At 31.6% G+C, this 16,424-nt stretch overlaps 2 protein-coding genes across 2 annotated transcripts; both read left to right on the top strand.

Annotated features, from left to right (window-relative positions):
• The first annotated feature begins 3,280 nt into the window (after positions 1-3,280).
• On the top strand, positions 3,281-4,252 carry LOC141547472 (olfactory receptor 5L2-like). Its single transcript, XM_074275879.1, has one exon. The coding sequence runs from the start codon at positions 3,281-3,283 to the stop codon at positions 4,250-4,252; it is 972 nt and encodes a 323-aa protein (XP_074131980.1).
• An 18-nt stretch (positions 4,253-4,270) lies between these two features.
• LOC141547471 (olfactory receptor 5L2-like) lies at positions 4,271-14,589 on the top strand. Its single transcript, XM_074275878.1, has 2 exons — positions 4,271-4,327; positions 13,825-14,589. The coding sequence occupies exons 1-2, from the start codon at positions 4,271-4,273 to the stop codon at positions 14,587-14,589; spliced, it is 822 nt and encodes a 273-aa protein (XP_074131979.1).
• Positions 14,590-16,424: the final 1,835 nt, after the last annotated feature.

Here is a 16,424-nt window from a genome sequence, read left to right as displayed (position 1 = left end):
GTTTTGGACTGTGTACCACCACCAATACCAGAGTGAGAGGAACTCTCTTCCTGATCCTCCAAGTTTTCTGGGCTAAAAGTTTGTTTCAACCTTGTTGGTTCTACACTTCAAGATGGGTGTTATTGTATAATTGGCTACACTTAAACAAAGGGGAGTTGTATACATACCCTGCTTACTCTAATGTCTTGACTTGAAGAAGTTGAGTCTCATGTGATTCTTTAAAATGAAATTTCTATGTATTATTTCATTATTAGCAATTAGGATGGCAATTTGTCCACAGCACTCTACATTTAGGAACTGAAATGTTATTTTTTTACTCACTCTCAAGCTGGGAACTGTGAAAAGTATGGCAAAGACAAGAGGTGAAGAACTTGAATTCCTGCTATATGAGGAACTATTAGGAACTTAAGAAAAATGGAATGTTTTCCTTATGGCAGTGAAGATTAGTGAGTGATATGGCAACAAACAAACAAAAAGAATCATCTAAATAAAACCCAAAGTATAATGTATTTGGATATATATATATATATATATATATATATATATATATACACATATATACATACATATATATATATATATAATTGATCTATCCATATCTATATCTATATATCTATCTATGTACAACTCAAATATCTATAAATCCATATCCATACTTATGTAGAGAGAGGGAGAAGAGACACAGAGAGACAGAAGACAAAGATATAGAGTAGGAAAGGTACAAGATAAAGGCAAAATAATACACTCAGAGGATTCATCATATATTCCCTTAACATCATCCAATAAAAAGGAAAATGTCAGGATTACTAGGTGAGAATTCCCTTTACAGGTCTGAGCCAGAGAACTGTCAAGTCAACCTGAGTTCTCACCTTGTAATTGTCCAGACAACCTGAGTTGTCACCTAGTAATCCTAACATAACATATATGACATAAGAATTTTTAAAAATATAACTTTCTAGTGGTTAGAATACCATTGGATTTTATACCTCATATGGAAGATGATCATGTCCTAGAAAAGGAATTTGGAGTAGCTCACCATTACATAAATGATGAATTGTTAATATTTCTGTAATCTGCACTCATTCTGTCGTATCACTATTAGGAACTTAAGTATTTCTACTAGCAAAAAATATGATTCATTTATAGTTACTACCTTAGTTATAATCAATTTCCGATACTTATTATCAAAGTCATTTACAGGTTTTACATTTATATAGAGAAAGGTTTTATATTTAGAGGTTTAGAGGATTTAGAGTGATTTAGATTTATTCTCTCTATGCCACATTTTCCCCAGAGTAAAATGAGGTGAATAAACCAGATTGTTTTAAGATGTCTGTAAACAGTTATACATATAACTATTAGTTCACTGATTTCTTCAAATTCATATGGACATGCTTGTATGAGAACATAACAGATAAAAGAATGATTATTATTTCTTTCTGCCTTGAATTCAAGTCTAATAAGTACTGGAAATTGAAGTTTGAGATTGCTAGGAGAAAGATTCTAGGTGATTTCCAATAACTGAAACAATTCAGTTTGACCCAGGGGTCCAAGAACATGAATTTAAATAGCAAATTTTTGTCATTTTGTCTAAAAGGTGAAAAAAAATCCTATGCTCATCTACATCATGAGTGCACATTTTTTTTAGGGGTAGGACAGGATAAAACCTTTGACCAAAATGCTCAGAAAAGGTATGCCTTTGTTTTGATTAAGACTTTGCAACCCACAGAGATCCATAATTTCAGAAACATACTTAGGGGACCTAGTTCCCAAAGGAAAAATTAATTATAAAATCCCTTGCATTGAACATGCATTGAAGCAGATTTTCTGACTGAGAAAATGCCTCATCCTTCTCTGCCCTTCAGATTGTTTATGTAGTTGCAGTATGTGTCGATAGGTAAAAATGGATTTCATGTAACTTTTTTTATTAGAAATAATTTAAAAATTCATTGCAGGAAAAAAGTTTTAATTGTGCTCTCATTCTGTTGTTTTCATTGCTAAGATGTTTTTCCCCAATCTTTTGCCACAGAATCCATCTGTGAAGATTTCTTTCATACTAAAACGAATGGTAAATTAATATTAGATAATAATGCTATTATTATTAACAATATAAAATAATATGTTGATAGTTTATATACATATGGTGTTTTAAAGTTTGCCAAATGCTTCATATGTGTATCTTATAATTTCTTTCTTTCTCTGTCTTAAGGCAGGAAGATATGATTACAGTCAATGGTCAAGACCTCTAACTTCTCTAATAGAGAAAAGCCCCTTTCATGATTGTAAAATTTCCCAGATAAATTGTGCATGTCAAACCTGGATATGTTCCTAACGAAGTGTCCAAAATTTCATTTCAGTTCTCTCTTTGTGCCAGACAAGGTACAAGGACATAATTTTTTAAATTGTTCATAGACAAACATTGAATCTGACTCTTCTATTTTTCCTTCCAGTAAAACCAGTTTTTTTTTGTTAGCCCTTCCCAAAGAAAACTGTTTTTCATTCATTACTTCTCCTTGATTTTGCAGTTCCAACACATAAAAGGAAACATAATTTTAAAGAAGCATGAGCTCTAAAGAGCATGATGCTACAGTAACAGTATGTATAATGGAGTATACCCATCCACCCATAATAATAGCTAACAGCTATCATTTAAATAAACACAAACAATTTATATATATATATATATATATATATATATATATGTAGAGGGAGGGAGAGAAGGAGAGGAAAAGAGGAGAAGAGGAAGAAAGAGAAGTAGAGAAAGACAGAAACAGGAAATAGAGACAGAGATGAATTGCTTTCTTTCATTTTTTGGGATTGGCACAAACTATATAGGCTAGGTTTTACATATGATACTAGTTTGAACCAAGGTGTATTATATGTGTAATTCATGCAGCCTAAGAGTATATGCATTTGTTTTGATGACCAGTATGCAAGCCACAGAAATATATAGGGTTATACATATAGATTTAGGGAATATGCATGGTCATAGTGCTATCTTTGTTTTTGATGTTTTTATCTATACAATATGCAAAACATATCATGGCTTTCCTTGACTTGGATGGTGTATATAAATTTGATGATATTCCTATGATATTTAAAATAATAATACCAAGATAATAAATATACATGAAGTCATATAATGTCTCTCTCCTATAAAATATGTATTAACTTTGATTCTAATGTTGTTTTTCTAGGATATGGTTAAAAGTTATTTTTACACCATATGAAGGAAGGATTTTTCATTTATGCTTTATTTGTCCTTGAACAGAATTAAATAATGGAAGAGAAGAAAAATTGTACTGCATTTACTGAATTTATGCTTTTAGGATTTTCTGATCATCCAGAACTCCAAATTTTCCTCTTCCTGATATTCCTAGTGATTTATGCCATCACTGTTTTGGGGAATTTTGGAATGATTATCCTGATCAAGATTAGCCCCCGCCTTCATACCCCTATGTACTTTTTCCTCAGCCACATGTCCTTTGTTGATCTATGCTATTCCACCATCATTGTACCCAAAATGCTGGTCATTATATTAACGGAAGATCAGATCATCTCTTTTCTCGGTTGCATTGTACAGTTCTATTTGTTCTGCACATGTGTGGTCACTGAAGTCATATTGCTGGCAGTGATGGCCTATGATCGCTTTGTAGCCATTTGTAACCCACTGTTGTACATGATTGCTATGTCCCAGAAGCTTTGCATTCAATTGGTATGTGGCTCATATATCTGTGGTACAGTTAGCTCTCTGATTCACACATGTTTAGCCCTTAAGATATCTTCTTATAGATCCAACATCATTAATCACTTTTTCTGTGATCTCCCCCCACTTCTGTCTCTGTCTTGCTCAGATGTCTCCATCAATGAACTGCTACTTTTCATAGTGGCCAGTTTCAATGAGATCAGCACCATCATTATCATCCTTACATCTTACATATTTATCCTCATCACCATTCTGAGAATCCGCTCTTCTGAGGGTCGGCGCAAAGCCTTCTCCACCTGTGCCTCCCACCTCACTGCCATTGTGGTTTTCCATGGCACAATCCTTTTCATTTATTGCAGACCAGGAACTGGAAATATCCTAGATTCAGACAAAGTTGCTACTGTATTTTATACTGTGGTGATACCAATGTTAAACCCTCTCATCTACAGTCTGAGAAACAAAGATGTAAAAGATGCCCTCAGGAAAGTGATAGGTTCTGAAATGGTGTTTCACTGTTCCAAATTGGGGAGAGGGAGAGGAGATTGATTAATTATATCAATATTGATGGGCTCTTTTAGCCTATTAGCTACTGAACTTTTCCATGTGAAGTCTCATAATAAGGTACTTTTTGGGGTAGTCCTTGGATTATATTTGATTCTTTGAAACAAAGTGGAATGTTTGATAAAATGTCAGACTCATGTTCATAAAATCTCATTTCTAATTCTTCTTTGTATTTTTGTTTATACTCTATTTGAGCAAATTACTTAACATCTCTGATCTAATATTCCTCATCTTTAAAATGGGGCTAATTGGTTAGTTTGTGTTCCAGCCAACAAATGTTCTCTGCTGAACATTTTTTTAATTTTTTTTTCTTTTTTCCCCTTCATCCCCTTTCTCCTAAGTGGGCTACAGCTGAGCACTATATATATTTATACATCCACTCCTCCTCCACACACACATTCATATACATGCATCTACATTAACAATCACCCACAGACCAACACTTATATACATATATCTATCTATACACATACATAGAACTGCATGTGTGTGTGTGTGTGTGTGTGTGTGTGAGTGTGTGTGTGTGTGTGTATAGTTTCCTTCAAAGTAATCTTCTCTTGGCTCTTATATATTAAATTTTCTATTGAGTTCAGGTTTGGTCAAAAACACTGAAAATCTGCAAATTCATTGAATGTTCATTACTTTTTTTTTTCAATATTATGATTAATTTTCCTGGATATGATATTTCCAGCCACATACCTAGATCTTTTAATTGCCAATATATGATTCCAGGACCTGTGTTCTTTTATTGTGCCGGCTGATAAATTTCTAAGTGTAGCTCCAGCATATATGAATTGTCATTTGTTTGTTTCTTGCAAAATTTTCTTTTTAATCTGAGGATTTCAAAATCTGACAATAATTTTCCTATATGTTTTCCACAAAGGATCTCTTTGAGATAGTGATCAGTGGACTTTTTTTTTTTTATTATTCTATCTCTATTTTCCTATCTTCCTCTAGTGTTCTATCACTCCAGGTTAATTTTCTTGGATTATTGCTTGCATTATTTTGTCAAGATTCTTTTTTTTTGGACACAGCTTTCAGGTAGCTCCATTATTCTTATGATTTCTCTCCTTACTTTGTTCCCCAAATGTGCCATTTGTTTATTATTTTTTCCTCATGTTTCACATTATGTTCTATTTTTTTTAGAAATTATTTATATCTTTTTTTATTCTATCTTGATTTCTTATAGCTTCATGGCTTCCCCTTGTCCCATTCTAATTTCCAAAAAAGAATTACATTTCTTCTTAAACATTAATCTTTGAGGTAGAAACTTTTTATTTTTTACTAAAGTGTCCTTCTCTGAAGATGAAGCCTAGTTTTCCCTCTTCCCAAAATATGTTTTAATGGTGGGGCTCTTTCTTCTTTCATTTATTTTTAAATAAGTGATATTACTATAAATACCTTTTTTTTTAAATTTGGGGGGGTAGATGCTGCCTCAAGCTCTCCTTCAGCTCTCCATTCTGACAAGAAAACCCACACAAATAGCTCTCCCTCCTGCAAATACCCACAGCCTGCGCTCCTACCTTTTCACTCCCCAGATGCTGCTTCTTTCTCATTTAGGGCTGCCTCTAAGCAGCACAGCTGAGCCAGGTGCTCACAATCAGCTGAAATTCACTTTCTCTTCCAGTACTTAAACCCAAACTCCACATTTAAGGAGGTTAAAGTTTCTGTGCTTTCTACTAAAGTTCTAGCCACACCCAGTTCAGCCAAGGGGTCCCCAATTGGTGTTTATGCAGAGCTATACTGGAGCTACACTGGAGGTGTTTGTACTTCAGATAGGTTAATCCCCAGCTCAGGGTTTTTCTTCAGATATTCTGGTATCTGCAGGACCCAGTTTTAACCCAAGTAGCCTTGATTTTTCAAGATGATCACTCTGAGGTGCAAATTTGTCCTATGTGTTGGGGAACTCAGGTGAGCTTGAAATTTACCAACCTACTTTGCCTTCTTGCCAGAAATTTCCCCTCTTCTTTGAGACTATTTTTCTATTGGTTAATTTTACCCTCATAATCTCATTTTTCTGGGATGGTTTTTATTTTATTTCAGTTTTAATTTTTCCTTAATCTGTTTCACTTGATTTAAAAAAAAATCTTCTGAGTTCTACAAATTCTTTATGGGGAGGTAGTCATTTAATGTTACTCTTTGGAGGAGAAGAGGCTTTCCTATTTATTTATTTGTTTATTTTTACTTCACTGTTCTCTAAAGATATATTCTGGTCTTCCTTATTCCCTATGGTAAATTTTTATATCTGGATTCTTTCTTCTTTCCTGTTAATTTTTAAAAAAATATTAGGGCAAACACCTCTAAACTTAAAGTGTGTGTGGGGGTGCCTCTAGCTTCACTTCAACTTTCCCCTCTGACTTGGAATGCAAACCAATTAGCCAAATTTCTCTGTGTTCCCAACCTCAGATCCCAACTTCTGAATTCCATTGGTTTATGTTTGTAATTTTTTAAATTACTTACATACATTTTCTAATTGGGAATGCTCTCATCATTGCAATTAGCAAGAGTGATCCAGCTCTTCAAAGAACCATAGATTTTTATCTTAGAAACTTTTCCTTTTTAGAAATCTGCTATACATCATTAGCAAAATCCCCAAACTATATTTAAATATTATTAATGACAAATGTCTTTTGTATTTAGTCTTTTAAAGTTAAATTTCTTCACTCAATGTAAAATAATAAACTGAAATAATTACTTCAAAAATTGTCATATAACTTCATAATATATACAAAACTGACATTAAATTCCCCAATAGATATACATAATCAATTTTCTCATTACTAAGCCAAATGTATAATTCATGAGAATGTTTCTAAAACATACACACGTATGTGTATGTACGATATTATCCCATACTACGTTATTTTGCTTGTTGATACTGAAGAATTGGCTTTATTTTATAAAAAAAAGAAAAAAAAAATTTATTGGCATTTAATTTGTATCCAATTATTCTACCCTAAAAATCAGCTAAAAACAAAGAAAAATAATTTTGGTGAAATATTTTCTGCAGAGTCATATCATTTATTATTTACAAAAAGAAAGGTATGTTATTTAACTTTGGCAAATTTTCACTCACTTTGGTAAGAATTTAATTGCCTCTCTAGTTTAAATTTCTTTATATTTCTGACCTTGTAATGCATTATTTTGCCTCTGTTTTATTTATTTGTTGTCATTTCAAACATTTCCCCATGTTTCTATGAAATTTTAAAATCTGTCATGTTTTCAGGCAGAGTAATATATTATCATTTTCCTATAAAAATATTTTTCCATCATTAAAAAAAAAAAATCAATGGAGTCTTCTAATTCCTAGATGTCTTTTTTCATTTTCACAAGTGACTGTCATGAATATTGTTACTATTATAGATCTTTTCTTCTTATTACCGATAATGTCTATAAAATATCTTCTTATTAAAAATATGAATGTCAGTTCTTTTTCTAGAATAATTTCAGATTATTTTCCAGAATACCTTTTTCAAGCCATAGATCAACCAACAGATTTTCATTTGCTGTCAGCTTTTATAGCAATTCACTTACTTATCTTTTAGACTCTTTGTAAGTTTAGTGAATTGCAGCAGTTATTTTAATTTTAAGGTTAATAATTATTAATATTATAAACAACTTTCAAATGGTTTTGTTTATTTCTGGTGCTAATTATAGATTTGGTTTTGTTTTCCCCTTCATGATTTTTGTCTTTTGAAAAAAAAGTTATTTCTTCTGTATATATGTATAAATTACCTCTAATACTTTGTATATTAAAATAAAGATAGGTATATAGCACAGTGAATTCAGTGGTGGCTTTTTTTCTCTGCCTTTTAATCAGAAAAAAATATGTTTCAGAGTTCTATTAGTTGTGTGACTCTGAAAAAGTCCTTAAACCATTTATTCTTAGTTTCCCCATTTACAAAATTGAGGAAATAAGACCTTTATCAAAAGGTTATTGGAAGAATCAAATGAGAAAATATATTTAAATTTTTTTTTGTTGTTGTTAACTTTAAAGTTCCACCAATTAACTATATGTTAGTTACTTTATATTTTCATTCCAACTTCAATAATTTAATTTGTTCCAAATCCTTTACATCTTATAGTGGTAACACTCTATGTCTATCTTTTTGTAATTTCCTTTAGACCAGATATGGTTGTAAATCTTTCTCTATACATAATGAGATATATATATATATACATATATCATTATGTATATATATATATATATATATATATATATATATATATATATATATAATATTTCATTACTCACTAACAGACATTCATACATAGATTATTCTTTTAGTAAACCAGAAATTCCATGGAGGTAGATAAGTCCTCACTAGGAACAAGTATAATCAAGCACTTCATATTAAAAAAAAATTCCTCAGTTATCATGAAAGGCTTAATGATGTTCAAAATTATAATATTGATATGTATCAGAAGCAAAATTTAAACCTGAGTTATTCTAAGTTATTGTAGTCATACATTCTCACCATCAATGTAATATATTGCTCAAATGATGAGGGCGGAAGAAGGAAGGGTAGAGGAGAGGAAGGGAAGGAAAGTTTTTTGTTTTTTTTTGCATACCTTAAATGCAAATATACACATACATATATATTTACATATATGTACATATATATATATATCAGTTAATACTATATGTTTTAATTTTATGATTTATGTTTGAAAATTCAAGTGAATGAATGCAATTTTATGCCATCTTAGCCAAGTAAATATTGAACATGTTATCATCCTAATAATTCCTTTTAATTGGGATGTATAGCTTTTTAACATTAGAGTTATAATATTTTGTAATTAAGATCAGTAAAAGCATGAGGGATATTCAGAACAATGGCAGGCATCCTCTGACCCCCCCAAAGGATCATATTTTTCCATAGCAAATAAGGGTACACTCTGACATATGTGAGGTTTTTTTCAAATCATTTAATATCATAGTAAAGATGTGAAAGTATTCTAGTATTAAATTTCATTTTAATTGCAATGCTACTTTTTCAATTTTATGTAATATATTAAACACACATTATTTTAATCATCTTTACTTTGAAGAAATTGAAAATAAATGGTTTCATGGGAAGAATTTTGAGTGTATCTAAAATTTGCTGGGCCATTTACTCAAACACATTTTCTTTTTCAAACATATTGTTGTTAGAGATTGAAATATACATTCTTTTCATGTTTATTGTTTAGGTTCTACCAATACATTCCAACACTGAGATGTTATCAATTTTTAATAACTGATCATATTACTCCTCTTAGAGGGGTTTCAAAGGAACATTATTTTAAACCAAAACAATGGATTATATTAAACTCATCCTGAATTTGAGAGAAATATTTGTTGATATAAAAAGTCTTAACATTGAATCTAAAGTTATATCTGTAAAACAATCAATTCCAATTCCTGGGGCAGCTAGGTTGCAAAGTGATTTGAACACTAGCCCTAAAGTCAGGAGGACCAGAGTTCAAATTTGGTCTCAGAAGCTTAATACTTCCTAGCTGTGAGATCCTGGGAAAGTCACTTAACTCCAATTGCCTCAGCAAAAAAAAATAAATAAATAAATAAATAAAATAAACAAAAAAACAAAAAAACAAACAAAAAAATTTTCATTTACAATACTTTAATGAATTTATTTATTACATGATTTAAACCAGGAAAAGATATGAGAGTATTCTTGACATTTAGGATCTTTGGGAAAACAAGGCAGAACTTATTTTTTTTTAAATTTAACATTTTACATAGACTTACAATATAACACAGTTAATGCCAAATTACCGTACACTTATGATATAAAATTTTAGGATCAGAAGAGTTTGCTGTGGATGGATGGATCTCAAAGAGAACTACAGATTTTATGAATCAAAAGTAAGGAGTAAGATCATTTTATACTTGGGTGAAAGAATGTAGTTAATGTGGAAAAAATGACTAGGCTAAATGATGAAGGACTTTAAATGTGAAATAACTTTATATTGCTTTCTAAAGGTAATAGAAGCCATTAAGTTTACTGGGGAAAAAACTAAAAGTCAAAACTGTATTTTATGAAATTATCAATTAGCTTTTTTTTAGTCCAGCCATTTTGCCTTATTAAGATTGATTAATTGTAAATTATTCTCTGTCGATCAAAGGAGAGCCAAGGCAGGGATAATTCCACCTCTATAATGTATCTGTTGCTACTCCTCAAAGACAGAAACCATTTCAAAATCACTTTATATGTAGAACATCTAATATTACGCCGGACATAAAGTAAACACTTAAGAAATGACAATTAATTTACTAATTGCTGTGGTGACCACATTAGCACCCTGGACACCTTAAAATCAGCTGGAGTCAGGATAAGCAAAAATCTTTATTCTAGGTCTTTAGCGTAGTATCTCTGCTACCTCACTGCCTTGTCTCTCACAGAAGTGACCCTGGCTAGTCTTCCTGCACCTCCTAGTCCCTACCACCATTCTCTATATACACTAAATGATTGGGCCAGCCCAGGATAATGGAAAGGGCCATTTTCCAAGCATATTCTTACAGAGTATTGTCCAATCAGTAATTAGCCTCAAGTGCTCGATTATCTCACCTCAGTGAACTAACTGAAGAGTTTCAGCCCCTTACAAATTGCTGCATTATAAATTTAGTAGGAGATATCTTTTGGACTGCCCGAGAGAGTTTTTTCTAACCAATTGCAAATTCACATTTCATCAACAATATTTAATGTCAGAGGTGAAATGTTGTCAAATTTCAAGATGATACAAAAGAAGGAAGAGTAACTGACATAAGCACATGACAGTCAGAATCTAAAAAGTATAAGATAGACTAGGAAATTATGACTGATTAAAAAACTTTAAACATAATAAATATATAGACAATTATAAATTGCAACATTGTCTTCTTGTTTAAAATACATAAAAATCAAATTAAAAAAAATAAATGTTTTAAAAAGAGATTTAAAAATCATTAAATTGGAAATTCAATAAGTGTGAACAAACAAAAAAAAGGCAATGAGAACTTAACTTATATTGAGGGTGAAAATATATATTTTCCAAGAATAATGGTGTGATTAATTCTTTACATTCCACTCTGTTCAGAATACATCTGAACATCTATTTTCTATTTTAAAGGCAATTGGTTTGTGTTTTATATTGACAGGTTGAATGCTTAACATATAGAAGACAACACTCAGTGGGTGAATCAGATTGGTGAATATTGATTGTTTTATATGTGTAAAATATTGTCAAAGTTAAAAATTGATTTGATCTAAAAGGTAAAATGGGAGGTAATAATAAAAAAAAATGTGAAAATTAAATTTCAAAATTAAGGCCAAGAAGTTGGAGGAGAGGACAAAATCAAGAGTCAGGCAGACCGACAGAGAGAGAAAGGGGAAGGGGGGGTAGAGAGAGAGACAAAGACAGAGAGAGAGGGAAAGAGAGACAGAGGCAGAGAGAGAGAACAAAGAAGAGACAAAGAAAAATAGAAAGGCAGAGGGGCAAATGGGAGAAAGGAATAATATAAAATATAAAAAATGCACTGAGAGGATGAGTCATATAGTATATGAGACATTATCCAATAAAAATTAAAAATGTAATGACCTAATTTTTTTAAAAATATAACTTTCTAGTGGTTAGAATACTTCCAAGTTTCACACTATGCCATATACTGATAATGATTGAGGCCTTGAAAAGGAATTTGGAGTAAATCTCAGAAAAGAGGAATTGTTAATAATCCTGTAATCTGACTCAATCTGTCATATGGCTATTAGGAACCAAAGAATTTCTACTACAAAAAATGATGATTCTTTTATAATTAGTACCTTAGTTATGATCTATTTCTAATGTTTAATATTAAAGTGATTCTGACAAACTGATTAATTCCCTCTGTCTCATTTTCCCCATAGTAAAATAATATGGAAAAACAGAGGACCATAATTTCAGGAACATACTTAGGGGACTGAGTTCCTATGGGAAAAACGAATTATAAAATCCTTTGCATTCAACATATGGACAGGTTTTCTGATTGAGAGAATGAGCCATCTCTCTTTCCCCTTCAAATTCTTTGTGCAGTTTCATCATGTTTTGATAGGTAAAAATGGAGTGCATGTGACTTTTATTGGATATAACTTAAAATTTCATTGCAGGAAGAATGTTTTAACTGAGCTCTTATTCTAGAGTTTTGCTTGTCAAGATTTCCTTTCCCCCCATCTTTTGGCAGAAAATGCATCTGTGAAGTTTTCTTTCATACTATAATGGATGGGAAATGGATATTATGTAATAATGCTATTATTAATAACAATATTAAATAATATTATTAAGAATTCATATGTACATAATGCTTCAAACTTTACCAATTGCTTCATACATAGTATCTCATAACCTCTCTTTTTATCTGTCTTAAGGGAAGAAGATATGATTAGGGGCAATACTCAAGAAATCTAACTTAACAGACTCACAGAGAAAAGCCCCATTGACAATTAAAACATTTTCTAAATAAGTTCATTCCTGTGCAAATCTGCATGTTGTGTCCAAATATTCATATCAGTTTTTTTTTGTGTATAGCAAATTTTGTTTGGACAGAATGACATACTCTTTCTCTCCTTCTGCTCATCCTTTCAGTAATGGCATTTTTTGTTAGCTTTTGCTTTGAAAATATCTCAAGAATTGTCCTTCAGAAATCAATAAGAAAATGACTTCCTTACCTACAGTTTAACACATTGAAATGAGTTTTTTTTAAATAATATAAACAGGTAACCTTTCCAGTATTGCTACTGACTATTTTTATGAACTGGAAAAATTTGCTTCAAGTATAAAATGAAGGAATTGGAAAATTAACTTCTCAATTCACTTTCGATTCTAAATATAGCAATCTGATACTTTTTGAATCAGAGAAATAGGGACACATAGTTAGATCTCTCCCTCTTTTTCTTGTTTTGCTTTCAGATGGTATTTTTATCCCAGAATAAGGGAAAACTCATTTTTATAGTATTAGTGACTCCTTCCACTTTTCAAGTATCACTAGCATATGCTAATCATTCTTTATGTCTTTTGGGGCCAAATGATAACCACCCATAATTACATAAAGCTTGAAAGATTAAGGAACTCATTTCTTATCATAGAGTATCAAAATAAAGCTATGAAATAGATATGATAAGCTTTGTCGTATAAGTTGTACCCAGGGTTCTGATCTCTTAAAGGGTTTGCATGTCATCCATTTGATGAGAAATGTTGGAGTTAAGATTATAACCTATATCTTCCCTGAAGGAATTAGACTAGTTGGATTCTAAGGAGTTTTTACAATTATGATCCTACAATTCCCAATTTTGGGTTCTTTTCTGTAGCGTCTCAAGTTGGTGTATGTAAGTAAAAAAACAAAATAAATAAAAAAAGTGATTTTATTCATTCATATATATATATATATATGTGTGTATATACATATATATAGTAATATAGACATATACATAGATATAAGTGTGCACATATCCACATATGCAAATGTGTTAGCCTGGGATTTGTGTATAGAATGAAGGAGAGAAGCAACATCGAAGCTTGCCATCATGATTTTTACTGAATAAAAGAACTCACTCTGCTATTCCACAGTCATTGTGCCCAAAATGTTGGTGAATATATTAACAGAAGATCAGGTCATCTCTTTCCTAGGTTGCATTGTACAGTTCTATTTGTTCTGCACATGTGTGGTCACTGAGGTCATATTGCTGGCAGTGATGGCCTATGATCACTTTGTAGCCATTTGTAATCCACTGTTGTACATGATTGCTATGTCCCAGAAGCTTTGCATTCAATTGGTATGTGGCTCATATATCTGTGGTACAGTTAGCTCTCTGATTCACACATGTTTAGCCCTTAAGATATCTTCTTATAGATCCAACATCATTAATCACTTTTTCTGTGATCTCCCCCCACTTCTGTCTCTGTCTTGCTCAGATGTCTCCATCAATGAACTGCTGCTTTTCATAGTGGCCAATTTCAATGAGACAAGCACCATCATTATCATCCTTACATCTTATATATTTATCCTCATCACCATTCTGAGAATCCATTCTTCTGAGGGTCGGCGCAAAGCCTTCTCCACCTGTGCCTTCCACCTCACTGCCATTGTGGTTTTCCATGGCACAATCCTTTTCATTTATTGCAGACCAGGAACTGGAAATATCCTAGATTCTGACAAAGTTGCTACTGTATTTTATACTGTGGTGATACCAATGTTAAACCCTCTCATCTACAGTCTGAGAAACAAAGATGTAAAAGATGCCCTCAGGAAAGTGAAAGGTTCTGAAATAAGTTTTCACTGTTCCAAACTGGGGAGAGGGAGAGGAGATTAAAAATGATATCAATATTAATGGACTCTTTTAGCCTATTAACCACTGATTTTTCATGTGAAGTCTCATAATGAGGTACTTTTTGTCATGGTCCTTGAATTATATTTGTCTCAAAGAATAAGAAAAAGAAATCAATGTCAGACTTATGTTCATAAAGTCTCAGTTCTAATTCTTTCTATTCTTATTTACTTTGTGACTGAGCAAATAAACATCAGTGATCTAGAATTTGCTCCTCTTTAAAATGGGGCCAATTACAATTAATTTGACTTTCAGCAAACAAGGTTTATTTTTTCCTCTGTTGTGTACATTTTTTACTTTTTTTCTTCCCCTTTCATCCCCTACCCTACCCCCAGCAGTCTACAGTTAAGCACTGATACATTTATATAGCTCAACACACAAATAGATCCACACACTTATGCATATATATATATATATATATATGTGTGTGTGTGTGTGTGTGTGTTTATGTGTGTGTGTGTGTGTGTGTATATATATATATATATATATATACATAGACAGATCTGCATGTATACATATTTAGATATACTCAGACACATACATACACATATTTACTCATATGTAAAAATACATATAAAATAATATTACTATGGCTGACATATAATGTAGCTTTCTCTTGATTGAGTTTTTAAGTTTGACTTTTTTCAAGATGAATGATTACTGACTTTATTTTTTTAATAAATTCTATTCCTGATCCTTGTTATAGTCTTTGTGTTTCCTATCCCTGCTAACTCTTCTTTTATTCTGCTCCTTTACTTGCCTTGCTATTACTTAACCTTCCCCCATCCATGGTCCCCTTGCTTGTCTTCTTTCCTCCCTTCTCATCCCTCTTTATCCCTTGTCCATTGATACTATTCCCTCCTCCCCTTATTGCTTTATAGATTTTGAAGGGTGCTGTACCCTTCATGGTGTATAGTGTGTGTGTATACACACACACACACACACATATATATATATATATATATATATATATATATATATATATATATATATATATATATATATATATATATATATATGGTGTTCCCTATTTAACCCAATTCCTCAATCTGAGGTTTTCAGAAATTATGAGGCCTCATGACTCTAATACCTCTGTATTGATTCTTCCTCTGCACCTCATTTGTATAACATAATTTCTTTCAATCTTAAATATATGGTATATATTTGCATACATGACATAGTCTTTCATTTGACTATGTTGAGATACTTGAAATTAATCTTTGATATTAGTTCTTATGTTAATTTTTATTAAGTTCAATTTTAATTGAAACAAAATCCTGAAAATCTGCAATTTCATTGAATTTCCTTTTTTTAATCATTGATATGACATTTTTGGACACAGGTCTAGTTCTTTTCATTGCCAGTATATGTTATTTCATGGAAGCAATTTCTTATTGTGGCTGCTGATAAATCCTGTAGAATTCTAATTGTAGCTTCAGTATATTGGAATTTTTGTTTGTTGTTTGAAAAAACATTCTCTTTGATGTGGGCTTTATAAATCTTGACAATAATCTTCCTATTTATTTTCCTGAAAACATGGCTTTGAGATGATCAGTGTGGTGGTGGTTGTTTTTGTTGTTGTTGTTGTTGTTGTTGTTTTTTCATTTCCCCCTCACGCTCTATAACCCCTGGACAGTTTCCTTGGAGATTATTTCTTCCATTATTGTATCAGTCATTTTTTTAAGCTTCCAGATGGTCTAGTTATTCTTATATTTTGCCTTCTTGGTTTCTTTTGTAAATCTGTTGTTATTCTTATGTTTCATATTCTGTTCTAGTTTTTTTCATTTTTTATATTTTGTTGGCTTTTTCTTGTTTTCTTA

Source organism: Sminthopsis crassicaudata, chromosome 6 (genome assembly GCF_048593235.1).
Source record: "Sminthopsis crassicaudata isolate SCR6 chromosome 6, ASM4859323v1, whole genome shotgun sequence".
Taxonomy (NCBI): Eukaryota; Metazoa; Chordata; class Mammalia; order Dasyuromorphia; family Dasyuridae; genus Sminthopsis; species Sminthopsis crassicaudata.
Note: the sequence above shows the minus strand (reverse complement) of the source record. Positions and strands in the feature narration are given on the sequence as shown.